Here is a 17,751-nt window from a genome sequence, read left to right as displayed (position 1 = left end):
AAGTTGACTGTTGACCAGTGTTGGGGAGAGCTGGCCACTTCGATAATTAGATAAAAGGGCATCCACTCTCCCTGTTCTCCTTCCCCAAGACAAACATTCTTCAGGTAGGCTCTATCCATTTTTATGTGTGTTCTCAGAGGACCGTTTTTCTTGTGCAGACCAGAAGGGATTAGCCAAGAAGAACTGAGCCCTTCAGAGTTCTCTAGAGGGGGACCACAGTGACATAGTGGTGAAGAACTGAAGCCAGGTTACTGTGGACACACCACTGTTGATCTGGACTCTGTTTCCTCCCCTGGGCCCCGTCTTTTCTCCTGCGTCATCTCCTGACTCTGGCCTCTACAGTGTTGCCAACCACTCATGGAACAGAGGCAAGAAGGGAGGAAAGTGAGGAGACCCACTTTGGGGCTCCAAAAGTCTCCTGTACTGACCATGGCATGACCTGGCCCATCTGGAGTCTGAGTTTTTTGGGTGTTACTGTGAAGTGAAGGATCTCTGTGAGAGGAAAAAAATCCCAGTGCAGGTCCAAGGGATGGTCAGTGTGGGGCCTGGCGGCCAGTACAGGTGTGCAGAACCCCATGGAAATAGGAGAATGGGGCCTGCCTTATACAAGTCTTTCTAAAGCACACACGATAGAGCAGGCATCTCCGAGCTCTCAGTCAACCCCACCTAGCCTCTGAAGAGTATGGGGAGAAATTAGCTTCTGCCCAATTTATCCAGCCTGTCCTCCAGGCCTGGACACTGACATCACCCCCACCACTTTCTTCCCATGGATAAGCAAAGTGGCACAGTGCAGACAGGGGTGCCTCTGCCAAGAACGGCGTTGGATGAACTTCCTTTAGTCCTCGGGAAATATGAAGAGAGAAAGTAGCTACCAGCCCATTAAAAAGCAAAATAAGCCATGACCTTACAGGGAAGCCAAGCCAAGCCAGGCACACAGCAGGAAGGGCACGACCCCAGGAGTTGGGAAATTAGGCTTGCCTCAGCCTTCCTTCCCAGCTCAGGTAAACCGAGAGAAAGGAGACAGAGGACAATTGCATGAGGTAGTGCTGTGGCCTCCAAACAAAGGATAACCTGTCTTCCTGTCTCCTTGGATGCTATGAAGACCTTTCTCCTTCACAGCATCAGCATCAAGTTAAAAAAGACTTAATTTATGGGCTGGAGAGATGGCTTAGCGGTTAAGTGCTTGCCTGTGAAGCCTAAGGACCCCGGTTCGAGGCTCGGTTCCCCAGGACCCATGTTAGCCAGATGCACAAGGGGCACACGCATCTGGAGTTCATTTGCGGTAGCTGGAAGCCCTGGCGCGCCCTTTCTCAATCTCTGTCTCTCTGTCACTTTCTCTCTCTGTCACTCTCAAATAAATTAATAAAAAATGAACAAAAAAATTTAAAAAAAGACTTAATTTAGCATTGTATGACCAATCTACTGTCAAATTAACCAGATTTTCTGAGCATTGAGATTTGAAAAAAAAAAAGGCTGCAGAGATTGCTCAGTGGTTAAAGTTGCTTGCTTGCAAAGCCTGATGTCCTGGGGTTCCATTTCCCAGTAATCATGTAAAGCCAGATGCACAAAGTGGCGCGTGCATCTGGAGTTCATTTGTGGTGGCAGGAGGCCCTGGCACACCCATACTCAACTCTGTCTCTCTCTCTCTCTCTCTCTCCCTCTCTCCCTCTCAAATAAAGTAAAATAAAAATAGACAAGCCCAGCCAATTACCTATAGTAGATCACACAGTGGGGCTCTGATCTAGAGTGGCAAGGAGTCAATGTGACTTTGCATGCTGATCTTCCCTTCCTAGGTTCTTAAAAGCTCCCCTTAACTTCGTAATAAGAGCAAACATTTCCTCCTCTCACTGGGGCTCTAGCTAACAAGGGCACTGCCAAACCAGGCAGGGTGGCACTGGGATAACAGAACCCAAAATGCACACTTGCTTTTGTGCAATTACAAATCTACTCATTTTCTGGTCTGAAAACTGCATGGAGGCTATATGCAATGTCTAAGCTGCTGTTTGAGCCTGAGGTCCTAGATGCAGAGATGCATATCTGCCCTTGGAATCCTCAGCCCCTCGGGAGGGATGTCTATTTTTCAGAGGACTCCCCAGGCTGCTCTGGCACTTCCCGGCTTGGTAATGTACCTCCACAGCAACTCCTCTGGCTTCTCACAAACTGGAATTCACCCATCCACTGAGGATCACATGCAGATTTATTAAATGACTGTCATAAAACCCATTTTTACCTTTTGTAAAGATGCCATTTTCTTAGTTATATCTCTTCCTTTTTTTCAAGGAGTGACATTTTCTGGAGAGAACAACAAATAGGCCAGGGCCTGGAGCAGGAGCTGGTGGTGAGCATACTGCCAGGAGGAGACCAGGAGCGAGGAGTGGGGAGTGGCAGAAACAAGTGACCGTAAAGGCCAGAGGATGAAGGGAAGCGGCCCTGTTTGTGGGGAGGGAGCCTCTCCTGGAGGCGCGAATTCCTTGGCACTGTGAGACCAGACCAGATGTCATAAGCTCGGCTTTCCCTCACCTCTGGAATTATGAAATGGGTAGACCCAGGGAGCCAATGAAGCTGTCGTTCAACTTGAAGAGTATGTCGTCTTTTACTTAATTTTAAAGATGACTTCCAACTTACAGTAATAATGGTCTAACAAGCTTTTTTATTCATGAAAGACTATTAAATATCTTCTGTCAATAAGTAACATTTCCACCATATTCTTTAACATAACTGCAGTAAAATGCAGGTGACCTCTGAGCACAAGCAAACAGTCCATCATCCCAGTCAGCCTTAAGAGAACTGTACCACCTGTTAGCCTCCTCTTTTAGGCAGCACAACCATGATCCTTTCCAGAGGCATCTGGTGACATTTCTCTTAGATAAAATAACTACTGGACAATGTGCTGAGAAACGGCAATGAGGTGCTATTGATGGCATCTTCCAAATGGTTCTGGGGCAGACAAAAAGTATTTTTGATTTTCTTTACTCTTTAAAAAAATTATTATTATATTTATTGAGGGCAGTACAGAGTCAAGGAAAGGCACCCACATGACTAGAGATCCCATGTGGAGGGCCTGGAAAAAAAAACATAGAAAGAGAAAAGAAAATTCAAGGAGCTTCTGCCATTTGGGGAGCTGAGGGGATAAAGAACCCATGTGGAGAGTAAGGGCTGGGAGCCCTCCCTGCTGGGCCTGGGCCAAGCCAGCTCAGCCTAGGTTTAAAAAACTCACCCACAGCTGGAAGTTCCCAAGTGATCAGAGTTCTTTACTCTTCTTTAAAAAAATATTTTAAAAATATTTTACTTATTTGAGAGAGTGAGATAGAGAAAGCGGCAGATAGGAAAAGAGAGAATGGGCATGCCAGTGCCTCTAGCAATTGCAAACAAACTGCAGACACATATGCAACCTTGTACATCTGGCGTTAAGTAGGTACTGGGGAATCAAACATCAGTCCTTAGGCTTTGCAGGCAAGTCCGCTGAGCAGTCTCTCCAGGCCCGCCCCTCTTTTTTTTTCAGGTAGTCTCACGGTGTAGCCCTGGCTTGGTGGGCACTAACTATGTAGACCAGGCTGGGCTCAGAGTTGCAGGAATCAACTCCTGCTTCAGTCTCCTGAGTGCTGGAGTTACAGGTCTGTGCTCAGCCCAAAGCACATCTTTATCCCCTCAAATCACAATCTAGGACCATCTCCTTCTAATTCATGCACTCCACACTTTGACATGTCAAATAAAACCCCCAAAAGTGGGGGTGTGTGTACCTGGCGAGCTGCGCTGTGGGGGTGAAGGGCATGTGGGCAGGGACTTACAGAAGGCGCCGTGCAGCCCTACTTCAGAGCTGTGCTGAGGGGTGCTCCATGTCCATGTGCTTGCTGCTGATCTGGAACCACCCAGACTTGGCATCAGGGTGGTTGAAGAGGTATATGACCCTGTCTCAAACAAAGCTGTTATTTAGCACGTCTTGCCAAGGTTGCTGAGGCATACGGCCAACGCCTCCCAGGAGGGCAGATGCCCCCAGTCTCCTCTTTACCTTTGTGACTGCATAGATGAAGGCAGCTGACACTGGCCCCGTTCACTTTGGCTGGCTACACAGATGGAGGCAGGGCAGCTCCCAAGTCCCAGGGTCATGCAGGCTCCCTCTCAAACTGCCAGGGGCACAAAGCTCTGTTGTTAACACAGTTCGCTGCTGGCATTCACGATGAGAGTACCAACCCTGTCCGTCAGCTGTGCAGCGTTCTTCTCTATACATATCTCGCTCTCTCAAGGCTTTCCTATGAGCTGATCACAGCAAGGCTGGACAGGGACTGTGGCAGTACCACACTTTGGAACTGTGCTCTGTGTGACCCAAACCCTCCTCAGTGTCTAACTGGGCCATCCTGGCTGCCTTGCACTCTCCACTGAGTACAGTGCAGGAAAGACGAGGACGACCAGGTGCCAGACAAGGTGAAACCACAAATAATTTAGGAAACTGGAGCCTCATACCCACAACTGGGACTCTGGGTTCACCCTCTCTCTGGAATCTTTTCTGCTTGAGTAGGACAAACTGAAAGCAAAAAACTTGGGTTCCACCATTCCTATAACAACTAGATTAAATACTGGGGTTCTAGAATGCTACCCCAACAATTCATTATGGGTTAGGAAGTAATTTTTAGTACCTATATTGGGAAAAAAATCTGATGATTAATGTAAAGAAAAACGATAAATTCTCAATATGGAACAGGCTTTTCCTAACAAGTTTATTTAACTCAGTGGTCAACCCAGATTGCTCAACAAGGACTTAATTCTCTAAAGCTTGAGTTTCACAGATATTTACAGATACGCTAAAGTCCAAACTTCTGGAGATCAGCTATTATTTATATAAAATAAGGCAAAGTAGACTTAGCCTTCCTCATTCTGAGACTGGAGACGCTTGTGTAATGACCATGAACAGCAAGCCCAGCTGCATCTCATGGAGAACACTTCTCTGTGTACAGATCCAGCTGTCTCAACCTGCTCAGAGAGGAGGAATGAGGGGGTAATGCCAAGGCCGAAGGGCCCCAATGCTACTTGATTTTCAAAATTCCACTTTTGCTCCTTAATGGTATCAAATAAAATCCTATTGACCAAAAAATAGTTTTTCTTTTCCCATTTTGAACTGTAAGGAAACCATCTCTTAAGTTACTAGGATAAGAAAACAAATGTTTGCTATTAAGAGAAACTCTCTTTGTTGAATGGCAACTGTTCTGAAAGGACAGAAAAAGCAACACAAATACAGATGCAAGGATGTGAAAATGCTGATATCGCTGGACAGTCTGACTCCTCTCTTCCCAGGCAAGGAGCCACATCAATCAAGTCTATCAGTGTGTGAAAAGCAGTGTTCACAGAAGGCCAGCAAATAAGTAGTATCTGTCCCCATAGCCAAAGTGTCACCTTGAAGTCCAAAGGGAAAATGAAGTGGTTTTTATTGTAGCATTGTATTAAGTAACTACAACATACACAAACACAGAGCACATTATTTAGTTTTTACTCTAAACATTCAGAACAGAGTCTAAACTTTCTGAACTTTGTATCAGATGAGTGTTTAAATTATTCTTAAAAAATCTCAGCTGATAAATTTAGAATTTCATATGATGCATATGCAAATGCAGTTGGAAAACCTGGTCTGTGTGAATGTCTTTTTCAAAATGGTACTTCAGAAAAGTTGATAAAGGATTTCTCTGACATGCCTAGGGAATTGACCTAAAAAGTGGGTTGGTTTTGTTGTTCTCAATGGGAGAAGCTCCAGAAAAAGAAGTTCCCTGTGGACCTTAATGCAAAAAAGAACAAGCGGAAAGTATTTTTAGTGTCTTTTAGCACGCAGGAGAAAGATGTAACAAAAATGCCAACACTGCAGAATTTTGACAGCAGTTAAAATGTGTGTTTGAAATGATGGGCCTTGGCAGAAATGTCTTCCAAGGGCAAACCAAAGGAGGCATCTAGCCACATTGGAAGCTGTTATTGAGACTGCAACATCTGAGGATGTGTTAAAAGCCTCCAGTGAAGTATGAAGCAAGAATCGGTTCTGTTATTACAGCATATTCCTAAGGCCATCCAAAATGTGTTTGAGTCACAGATGCAAATCCTATGGCATTACACATCAACTAAGAACTTAATTCATTTTCTTATGCAGCGCTGAGGATTGAACCCAGGGCCTCACCCATGTAGGACACTGATCAGCCCTGAGCTCTTCCCCCAGATGGACAAGCCCACTCTAGATGTCTGCATCATATACACACCTGCCACACAACTTTCGAAATGCTGAAATTTACACATGCTTTGCTACAGAAGTGGCAGCTTACTTTTAAAATTCAACAGAATTTCCAAGCCTTATTCCTTCCTAAAGCTGTCCTTGCTTCAGTTTAAATTTACCCAGGTTTTCCTTTTTTTTTTTTTTCTGTAGTATTGGGGATTGACTCTAAGGCCTCACACACACAACCAACCTATATCCACATTGCTCTTTTTTGTCTTTTAAAATTTGGAGGCAGGGTCCTACTAAGTTGCCCAGGCTAACCTTGAATTCACTCTGCAGTTCTGGCAGGCTTGAACTGAAGTGTGCCTGCCTCAGCACGCTAAGAAGCTGTGATTACAGGTCCTTCCCACTAAGTCTGACTTCTCTGGTTTTCTTGAAATCAGAATGTCACATCTCCCTGCTCTCTGATGGCACCTGAAGACACATTCTTTTGTGACACTCCTCTCAAGGACATGTTGCTCTATAGTGCCACTCTGAGAAAACAGTGAAGATATTCTTCAATTGAATCTTTCAACTGTAAATTATGTTTAAAAGCTCATAGGGTTCACAACTCTTTCACTGCTGCCCACTTCTGGAGGTCCTTAGGCGCAGATTCTATCTGCAGACTGTGTGCATAACACAATGAGAAAGAGCAGCAGCGAGAGCCTCCCTGTCCCCAGTCTGCCACAGGACTCACTTTCACAGGTGAGGCTTCCAGGGTCTTTGCTACCACTGGGATTAGGGGAGAGATGAGTGTAAGGATGTCTGGGAGGTTAATTCCTTCTCTGGGCACAAAGCAATGACAATCAGGAAAGAGAGATACTCAGGAATTTTCTTCCCGTCTTGCTTATAACCCAGTTAAGATTCTTTTCTCCCTCCATAACATCCTCCCTCCCCTCTTCCCTTCTTTCTTTTGCTGAGACAGGCTCTCATCTACCCCAGGGCTTGTCCTGAATGCAACATGTAGCCGAGAATGGCCTTGACTCCACCTCCCAAGGGCTAGGATATGAGTATGTGTCAATACATCCGGCTTCTTTTCATGAACCCAGCGATGGGTGCAGATTACAATCCACAAAAAGGCTTTGATCTCTGACAGGAACCATCTGGAAACTGTCAGCAAAAGCAATACAAAAACAGATGGGTGGGCTAACTTCTCCTTTTTCTTATGAAAAGTACAGCATTTTGCAAAGAAGAAAACTATGTTGTTTTCCTGCTTTCCTTGAAGCTCTCAATATGAAGTATTATAGTCTGAGACACTTGCTTCAAGTGACCTTAAGTAATTCTGTAAATCTGCATTTCTCACACTCTGATCCAGCATGCCCAGACTTGCACATTCCTTACACAGTGAATACTGTGACATGGCACCTATGATCAGGCTAAATCAAAAATAGGAGCCCAAGTATCTCCAAAGTTTCCTTCATGAATTGCTGGTGACATAAAAACAAACAAGCCAAAGGGCAATTATCCAAACACTAAGCCAAAACCCCTGACTTTGTATTCCAGAATATGCTAACAAGGTTGACACACTCAACCTAGTGACTACTGAAACATGCAGAAACCTCCCAGCAACTAGAAGACAGGTTTTCTAGTTAATGCTAGAAGATATCACTCACCTGCTGCCCATTAGCAAGAATTTCAATTTACAGAATCATGCCACCTCCATCAGTTTCCATTATCCCTGTTAGTTTCAGAAATACCAACAGTGAAATAAGAAGGATGATGGGAAAAATAGATGCAATGTGATGACACAGAAGGGCATGACTTTGTCTTGATATTGAAGGCCCTGCTGAGAACATTTATAAAATATGTAGAAATGTAACTTCCTTTGCAGATGGGTTAAAATCACCTGAGATTCAAAAATGAACAGAATGTGGCAACAGTTACAATTTGTTTGCAAATCTTTGTCCTTCAAACTCCTAAGGCAGGGGGTGGGGAGGTGTTAAACTAATCGTGCCTGAGGTTAGATGAGCACATTTTATGTAATTGTAAGAAAATCCTTTATTATTATTATTTATTTGGATCTACTAGAACACATTAAAAAGAATTTATGGCTGGGGATATAGCTGGTGGTAGAGCTGCTGCTGAGCATGCATTAAGCTCTGGCTTCAACCTTCAGACACAGACACACACACACACACACACACACACACACGATCTGGGTTGTTCTCATAGAAGTTCAAGTTCTCCATCAAACAGTACCCTAAGAGCCCTTTCTTTAGTGGCATCTAGCAGAAAGGAAAAACTTATAGGACCAGAACCTCTTGGGTAAGAGAGTTCACTAGGCTTACATGAATACTACTACCTTCCAAATCAGAAAAGGCTGACAGGTTCAAGTCAGAAACCTAGGGTTGAGGTTTCCAAGGCCCTTTTTATTAGGGGAAGGTCCCCGTTATATAGCACAAGATTTCACATATGTATTGACAACAATCAGATTCTTTCCTAAAAATCGTGGGGGGGGGGGAACAAAACATATGCACTTTATATATATATTGAACATAAAGTTAATTAAAAGAATTTATAAAATGGACATCTTTCTTACAGAATGCAGACTGAGTTATGAATGCACCTCCAAGTTTAAGTTGTTTGAGTTGTTTTTGTTTCATTTTTCCAATAATAAATAAATAAATTTGTTTGCAGATCTGGGATCTGCCTGTGCCACGGCAGGACTGGAGTCATTACTGGGATTGCTTCGCTTGGCTGCTCCTGTGTGCAGAATTTGGGCGTACTGGGGCTACCAGTTTCACTGGCCCATCGGTGTGCCCATTATCTTTTCGGGGTGGCATTCGCTCATTAATTCGGTCCAGACCTCGGGCTTCTTCAAAACTTCGAATCTTGTGTGGGAGTGAAAACCCTCTGATGGCTACAGGGAAACAGGAAAGGGGTGGGGAGTGCTCCGTTAGGTGGTAAAGTAACAGCTTCAACCTGCTCTCTAAGCACACAGCAACCTCCTAGGGAACACACAGAAAGATGGGTACAGAGCACAAGTCTGGTGACAGTAAGTAAGAGGCAACATTTGATGATAACAGCTTTGTCTAAATCTACTGCTTCTGTGCGGCCCAACAAGCAGTAGAAATGGAAATTTTCATAAAAGCTCAGTATAAATACATGTGGCAAAAGCTAGCAAGTTCTTACTTAGCCTGAATACATTTGAGATAGTTTCTTACAGGCCAGAGCAGTGCTCAACAGTGCTGGAGGAGGTGACACTGGGAGAATAGGACACATCGCACAGGGAGCTGCTTCCAGCACAGACATCACATCCACTACAGAGCAGCGGAGCCACTCTGTTCAGATGGCCTTTTGTCTTGCACAACCAGGAGATGAACATAAGATCCAATCCATCAACACAGCTTCTAGATATTTCTCTTTTAATTCAACTTTGATTTTTCTTTTTCTTTTTTTTTTTTGGTGGTATTGGGGACTAAATCCTCACCCATGCTGGGCAAATGCTGTGCTACTAGCTGCACCCCCAGCTTGATTCTCCTTTGAACTACCTTACCTAATGACATTATTGAATCTATAATACAGTTTTATCAATTCCAGTAGTTTTCACCCAAAATTCATAAGTACTGTCAATAAAAATATATCTACATAGAAATAAAAAAAATTGAGCTTAACTGCCTTAGGGCAACTTCAAAAATGAAGCACACCAAATTCTAGTCAAATTTTGCCACTGCTATTGCTAACTTTCTGAGTCATTAGGTAAGAGGCTCAAGATAAAAACGGATTTAAGTCATCTGACTGCTCTTACCAGCTATATAAGCTTCAGTCATTGTATTAAAACTGACAGAGCTCAAAAAGGTCATAAGCTGTGGTGATGGCTATTGGAATAAAGATACACAACATGTGAACGTATCTAGGAATACTTCGTCCCACTGTTACAGTTCTGGTGATGCAATAATAAAGGCTGAGGTGTTGATCACTTTTTACAACTAGCACACAGACACAGGAGCACATCTAGCAGAGGAACATGGCCATACCTTCCTGGGCCTCTACCGCTTGTACTGTGGCTGTAAGAGGACAGGAGCAGTGGCATGCAAAAATGAAGACAGAGAGAAGGAGTAAGTAAACCAGCATTGCTGCCAGCCCAGGTGTACCAGGCTCCCACCTGCTGGCTACCCCTCCATAATAAAAGTCAACCAGTTAGAGAAGCGACAGGATTATCACAGGAACCAAATGAAATGGGGGAGGGGAGTTCACATAAAATGGGGAGAGTGTCTAACTTTTAACATGTCAGGTGGCATGGGAATTTTGCCCTCTTCACTTGAAATAGCTAACTTCTAGTTTATGTCTTGATAACCCACCTGAAAATTACTTGTTGCATCAGATAATATCACAACTCTGTTTTAGTTTATAGTCACTCAGATGGTATCAAGTAAGCTGCTGTTAGGTCCTAGTTAAAGAAAAAAACTCATTCAATACTGCTTCTTATTGCTCTCAAATGATGGATATGGGTCCCAACTTAATTTTCAAAAGAGTGGCCTTTAAATAATACTGGCACTTGGAAGGAGAGAAAAATGGGTTACAAGAGAGAGGTTGTTCATTTCTGTGGAGGACTCCTAGGCGGTGACTCTGACACAAACCCACATGCCCGTCTGGGCTGGATGACAAGGCAGAGGCTGATGCTGCCAGCCCACTTCCATTCTCAGTGCAGAAGAGCGGGCCAGATGCTCAGCCCTCTTCTCCCTCTCACAGTGACTGAATAGGGAAGCAATTCACAATGGTCACCAACAGGCACTTGGGCACTTTTCATCGTTAGGCACTAAAAACCACAATCCGTAAAAAGGCTACAGGTTACAGCAAGAAAGACCCACTGGATCCCACCAACTCCCCCCACAGCAGGAGGGAATGAGGCCGAGCAGCAAGAGTGCCGTTCACGGGGCTTTCCATACCGCTCGCTGCAGGAGAAGGGGAGGAAGAGCTGCAATGCTGGCGCACCTCCCAAAGCCAGTGCTCACGTGTGCTCACGTGAAGGTGCGTGGCCAGCACTGCCACATCCTTGCCAGGCTCCTTAGGCAGAGCCAACCAATCCACACATGAGGAAATGACTGCCTTCCTCTTGGGTGAGGGCACTGTCCACAAAACTGTCAGGAAGTGAGAGCCAAAGATTTGGCCTAAAATGCTATCACAGTGCTGGTCTAATTATAGTTCTTGATGATCATGGTAAAATATGTACCAGTCAAATATTGTTTTAGGCCCTCCAAGAATTGCCTTTTTTGTTTTTAATGAAAGAGAGCAAGAATGGGAGTGAGAGTGAGAAAGAGAGGGAGAGAGAATCGGCTAGTGCTCATGTGCACCCCTGTGCGTTTGTGCACCTTGCATCTGGCTTCTGGGGGACCAGGAGAGCTGAATATAGGCCCTTTGCAGGCAAGCGCCTTAACTGCTAAGCCATCTCTCCAGCCCAAGAATTGTTTTTGCGTTGGGTATTATGACAGCAACCTACACTGAGGGACATTACAAAAAAGAAGTCATGTAACACCTTTAGCTGAAATATAATTCACACCAGTCAATGGGTGTGATATAAGTAAAGCTGTACAACCATTTCAGTGTGCATCCAGAATTTGCTGTCACTCTCATAGAAGCTTTTTACTCTCTAGTATGGTTACCAGAAAGTTTGGAGTGAAATTTGTGATGGACTACTTTCTCATTTTTATTTCTGTTTTGCTCTGGTTTCTAAGTATATTTATTTATGTCACTGTGTTGTACATATTCAATAACTTGCTCAAATTCTTCTGGGAACAAGGTGAGGTATATATAAATGAAAGAGATGTGAAAGGCCATGCTGGAGATCAGTCACTGAAAGCTCTTCAGGTGAAGCCATATGATCAATAAAATGTCCTTTTCAGCTAATGTTCCAGTGTGCCACTACACCCGTGTGACTGAAAATGAGAGCATGAACTCAAGCCTTGTCCATCAATGAGAGAGGATAATAAGCTCTAGGAGTTGGCACCAACTTGTTTCATTTTCTCAAACATTCCTGAAGAATCTACCTATTTTGGATGTATCAATAAATCATCCAAAGTTGGTGAAAACACTCATTCAAACCAAAAGCGAAAAAATATTAGATACACTGGGACTTAAGCCCTAGTGGTATAATGCATTATTTAAAAAAATCTCTTGCTGGGTGTGGTGCTGTATACCTTAAGCCCTCAGGAAACAGATGGAGGATTTTTGTGAGTTTGGGGCCAGCCTGGGACTACACAGTGAGTTCCAGGTTAGCCTGGGCTACAGTGAGACCCTACCTTAAAACAATAGCAACAACAAAAGACAAGAAAAGCTCTTAATACATCTATAAAACTCTCTTCAAAAAATAATTAGGGCTGGAGAGATGGCTTAGTGGTTAAGGCACTTGCCTGTGAAGCCTAAGGACCCATGCTCAACTCTCCAGATCCCATGTAAGCCAGAAGCACAAGGGGACACAAGTGCTCAATGTTGCACATGTGTACAAGGTGGCACACACAATTTCAGCTGTAGTGGCTGGAGGCCCTGGCATACCAATTCTCTTTCTCCCTTATTAAAACAAATAAAAAACAACTCTCTGTTATTTGCCTTGATTTGTATGCGCTCTTTTCATAGTCTAAAAAATTGTTTAGGTTAAAACAACTTTGTGAATCAACAAAATTTCAAAACTTATCAAGAGTGCTATGGAGGCATTCCTTTTTTTCGTTACCTGTTATTTCCTATTACTCTAAGATATGCTTACTAGAGCTGTTTTCAGAATCTCACATGACTACCAAATTAATGTGGAAAAGTGTTGCTTTTGGGAAAAAAATGCACATTTATTATTATTCCCCAAATATGGGATACTTTACTGATCCTTTCTGTGAAACTGAACAAGTTAAGAAAATAAATTAATCTGGGCATGGTGGCACATGCCTGTGGACCCAGCTCCTTAGGAGGCTGAGGCAGCAGAACTATTTTGGCTCAAATGTTTGAGGTTAGCATAAGCAACACAATGCCTTTGAAAAAAAAAAAAAGACAAAAAGCTATATACTTTCCAAAAGAAAATGTTCAGCTCTCTTTTTAAATAGCTGAACTCTAACTTTTCGGCATTCAACTTGAAAGAGGAAGAGGAATTCAATCTTTTAAGAAGAAAAACAAAAAGAGGGATTTCTGTTAGTCAAAACAGTAAGATTTCCACAAAGGAAAAGGGCTCCTATCACTGGCAGGGTGATAAGAGGGGGAAAAAAATCATGAACAATAATAAAACAAAAGGAAGAAAAAGCACAGCACAACTATCCAGGCATGGGAGCGCATGTTTGTCATCTCGGCACTTGGGAGATGGAGGCAGGATATCAAACTTGAGGGCAACTGGGGCTACAGAGTGAGATCCAGGACAGCCATGGCTACAAAGAGAGACTCTGTCTTGAAAAAAGAAAAAAAAAAAAAAACAGTGAAAATTTAAAATACTAATACTTTAAAATCCAAATTTCATACCTAGAATTAGTCTTCTAATGATCTGATCTGCCTCTTCCCCTGTCCACATCTATGTTCGTTCTGACAATCTTTTCACTCCAAGATTACAAAAAGAACTCTAATTAGAAGTCAGCTCCCACATAGTTTTAGAAATAAGAGTCTAGTTGAAGAGATGAGTGTAGCACTGGAGAAAATAACAGTCACAGGAAAAGTAGCAAACGCCCTCTCTGACAGGAACCCTTTAATCCTCCCTATTTTTATTAAGGAATAAAGTAAAGCAAGAGTTATGCTAGTATCCCAATCTGGCTAATTCATTTCCTTTTTGATACATGTTTACACATATACAACTACTTCCTACATTATGATATGTAACATCCCCAACACTCCAAAAGGCTCTATGCCTCTCTGGTTGAGTATTCTCATAGCAGAACTTCTGAAGGAAAAACGGGTCTCCAGCAGCTCTTGCTGAGTCTGCTGATGGCCATGTTTGATTGGGAAGTGCCAGTTAAACACTGCTGGCAGTGCTTCTGGTACCAGGAGGAGGACACAGGCTCTACTAAGTGGAATGAAGTGACCTTCAAAGAATGGATTATTCAAGACCATCCACTCAGTGAATGAGATCATGTTAGCTCTTTGTACATTAAATACAAGATTTCAAGCAGAGCTTGGTGGTGTACTCCTTTATCTTCCTGTTCTTAAACATTGTACACATTAGCCTGTGCTCTTTTGTGAGTGGCTTCTAAGATTTTATTTATTTCTTTACTTATTGAAACTGAGTCTCACTATGTCAGCCAGATTGTTCTTCCTCCACTTCGTGAGTGCTGCAATTGAAGGTATGAGCCATGATGCCCAGCTGGCCTTTTACATTTACTACATCATATAGACATTAACCATATTGGTCATAAATTCACTCTAGCCCAGGCTGACCTGGAACCCATTCTATAGTCTCAGGCTGGCCTCAAACTCACAGCAGTTCTCTTCCTTCTGCCTCTGGAGTGCTGAGATTAAAGGTGTGCACCACAACACCCAGATCAAACATCATTTTAAAAAATTATGTATGTATATGTGGATATGTATGATATATGTGGATATGCATGTTGTGAGTGTATGGACATGCACAGGCCATGGCACACATGTGTAAGTTAGGGGACAACCTTAGGGAGTTTGTCCTCTCCCTCTGACCTGCTTGAGATAGTTTCCCTTGTTGTTGCTTTGTTTTTGCCACCTTGCTTCATGTGCACAGTCTAGCTGGTCTGCGAGCTTCTAGATTCTCCTGGTTCTGCCTCCCACTGCCATAGGTACACTGGGATCACAGAGGCATGTGCCACTCTGTGCCAGGCTTTAAGTGGATGATGAGAAGTTGACTTCGGACCAGCAGGCTTGCAAGCAAACACCTTTAACTGTTGAGCCATCTTCTTAGTCCCACAGTGAACAACCCTATGCACATCCTTTGATGGACATGTGTGCTAGCTGCTCTTGGATATTCTCTGTGTGGATTTATGGAGGACACATGTATTTAGCTTTACAGCACAACAGTTAGCCAAAGCGGTTGATCCAATTTACAAGTCTACCATCATATATCTGGTTCTAGTTCTCCACAAACATACTAATATTTGGTATTGCTAGATCTAAAAATTGTACACACATGTGTGCACACACACCTGAACATATGTGAACACACACACATACAACTCTTTCCATTCTTGTGGGTGTGCAGTGGTATGTCACTGTGATTTAGTATTCTTTCCAGATGCGATGGATAACTACATTAAGCTTCTCGTATGCTTACTAGCTGGCATCTTGACCTATTCTTTGGTACAGTGATAGTTATAATCACTGAGTGTTTGGTTTCTATTTTTACTTATTTTTAGTTATGTATCCTGAAACAAGGCTTTAGTGAGACCTGAATATTACAAGACAAGTCTTCTCTGTGGCTTGTTTTTTCCTTCTCTTGATCATGTGTTTTCATGAAGAAAACTTACTTTTTTTTCGAGGGTAGGGTCTCGCTCTAGCCCAGACTGACCTGGAATTCACTATGTAGTTTCAGGGTGACCTCGAACTTATGGTGATCCATTTACCTCTCCTTCCCAAGTGCATTAAAGGCATGTGCCACCATGCCCACCTTAGAATTTAATTTTAATGAATTCCTTTTCTTCTAAGGTCAGTACTTTCTGTGTCCTACTTAAAAGACTCTGCCTACCATAAAGCCTACTCTGCACGCTTTTTATGAGTTTCTGTTTTACCTTTTAAACTCAAATTATAAACCATTTTAAATAAATTTTTGTGCTGCAGGAGTAAGGGTCACAAGACATCTTTCTTGCAGATGGCTATCTACTCCTTTAGTTCCATGTACTAAAAGAAGCCACTGTCTGCTTGCTAACGGGGCACACCTTCCAGGAAGGGGCATCCTCATACTCACCATTTTCAATGGTCTGCTTTCCTCCAGAGAGGACACCCAAGGGGAGTGTACCTGTGGGAGTGAGACCCTTGAGGGTCAGCACACTCTCACTCTCTTCCCTGCAAAGGAACATCAAAGCTCTCGTTAGGGCCAGGGAGCCACTGCTCAACAAGCCAGCGACACCTGAAGAAAGGTAGGAGAAAAGTACAGCAACAGAAGATAGGTTCCCCTGGCTCCCTTCTAACCTAGGATTTCTATAATATTTTGATTTAAAAGTCAGCCAATCCTTATTTTTCAGAGGCACTGGTAGCCAGGCACTTTATCCTATACATTATCCCATCTGACCCACAATCTTGTGAACTTGTCCTGCTGCAATTCCTACTTTACAGACAAGAAAGCTGAGGCCCACAGATTAAACCCAAGAACATATATGCTAAGAAGGTGTAATTTGAACACGGGAATGTGGCTCTGAAGTCTACACTTAACTTTACATGGACTCTATCTAAGCCGCACCAGATGCATACTTGTAGAACACTGTTAGTCATTTTCACAAATAAGTCTGCTTCAACTTGCACTCAACCAGAAGAGACTTGCCGTTCCCAGCATCAAATTACAACCCTAAAAATACTACTCTGATGCCAGCTTCTAGCCTACTTTCCAAATGCCTTCATCCCAAAATACAATGACAGGTAGATCCTTACCGAAGAACTGAGAAGACCCGTGCCATCTTCCCAATGGCTCTGATTTTATTCTTGATGACTTCTTTTCGAACTGAAGTGCCTACTTAGAGAATCCAAAGAATAAATGAGTTAAAGGGATGTAGTAACAGGTAGATTTTGAAAAGTGCAAGATGACATATTGTTTGTCTTTAAATAAAAACATTTTTTTGAATACAAAGAAATCAAGATCTAAGTTGCTTTTAAAACAAAAATCCTATGAAATTCTAAGGTACAAGAGAAAAAAAATTACCAGAAGAGAAAAGAGCAAAGTACAGAATGAAGGTGCCACAAAAAGGACACAGAGTGGATCTATGAGGAGCAGGAACCTTTTTGGTTCTGAGATGTAGACCACATGAAGATCAAACACATGCACAAAAACACACCTCACAACGACAGCTGCTATAAGCAAAAACTCTCTTTTAAGGACACTGTGGGCTCCCTCAGGATGCAGGGTTCGGTCTGTCAAAGGGCAAGTGATCAGAGAGCAGCTGTCTTCTGCAAAGAACACAGGGCTTAGCTAGCTCTCCTGAACTTAATGAGGGCTGTCTTCCTTGTACTCCCCTCACGTGCACACGCTATGGCCATTTCTTCAGAAGCCTATTGATGACTGTGCAGTACAAGAAACAAAGACTGGGAAGGTGTTTTTTTCAAGCAACTCTAAAAATCTAGTGGAAGACCTATGGCTTCTCATCTGAGATTTAGGAACTAGCCAAACATGGGAGAGCCAAGGTCCAGGCATGCACCAAAGTCAGAAAAAGCCATAGGCTTTCCTTCCTCTCTTCCCCCTTTCAACCCAGCTGGAACAGGCAACAGGTCGACAGAAAACACAAACATTCTTATAGACAGGGGTGATGGAAAGTTGTGCAAAACTATTTAACTACCAGTTCAACTCTAACCACTCAATTGTGACAGTGCAGACAGTGAGACTTTAACTCATAGCACATTTCATTCAGTTGGATACCTTTCTGATAGCTTGAAATGTAGTGATCTTCAGG

At 43.1% G+C, this 17,751-nt stretch overlaps 1 protein-coding gene across 3 annotated transcripts in view; it reads right to left on the bottom strand.

Annotated features, from left to right (window-relative positions):
• Nucleotides 1–6,355: 6,355 nt before the first annotated feature.
• Ppp3cc (protein phosphatase 3 catalytic subunit gamma) overlaps nucleotides 6,356–17,751 on the bottom strand; it is a 99,002-nt gene continuing 87,606 nt past the window's right edge. The window contains exons 11-14 of one of the 3 annotated variants that reach the window (XM_045130838.1): nucleotides 16,739–16,820; nucleotides 16,059–16,156; nucleotides 10,204–10,233; nucleotides 6,356–9,086 (exon numbers count right to left, since the gene is read on the bottom strand). In XM_045130838.1, coding sequence (XP_044986773.1) covers nucleotides 8,902–9,086; nucleotides 10,204–10,233; nucleotides 16,059–16,156; nucleotides 16,739–16,820 — 395 coding nt within the window. In that variant the 3' untranslated portion in view covers nucleotides 6,356–8,901. The remainder of the gene's footprint in view (nucleotides 9,087–10,203; nucleotides 10,234–16,058; nucleotides 16,157–16,738; nucleotides 16,821–17,751) is intronic. The other 2 variants (XM_045130839.1, XM_045130840.1) reach the window with 2 other exon arrangements.

Source organism: Jaculus jaculus, chromosome 12, assembly GCF_020740685.1.
Source record: "Jaculus jaculus isolate mJacJac1 chromosome 12, mJacJac1.mat.Y.cur, whole genome shotgun sequence".
Classification (NCBI taxonomy): domain Eukaryota; kingdom Metazoa; phylum Chordata; class Mammalia; order Rodentia; family Dipodidae; genus Jaculus; species Jaculus jaculus.
The sequence above is the reverse complement of the archived record's forward strand: the minus strand, read 5'-3'. Positions and strand labels throughout refer to the sequence as shown.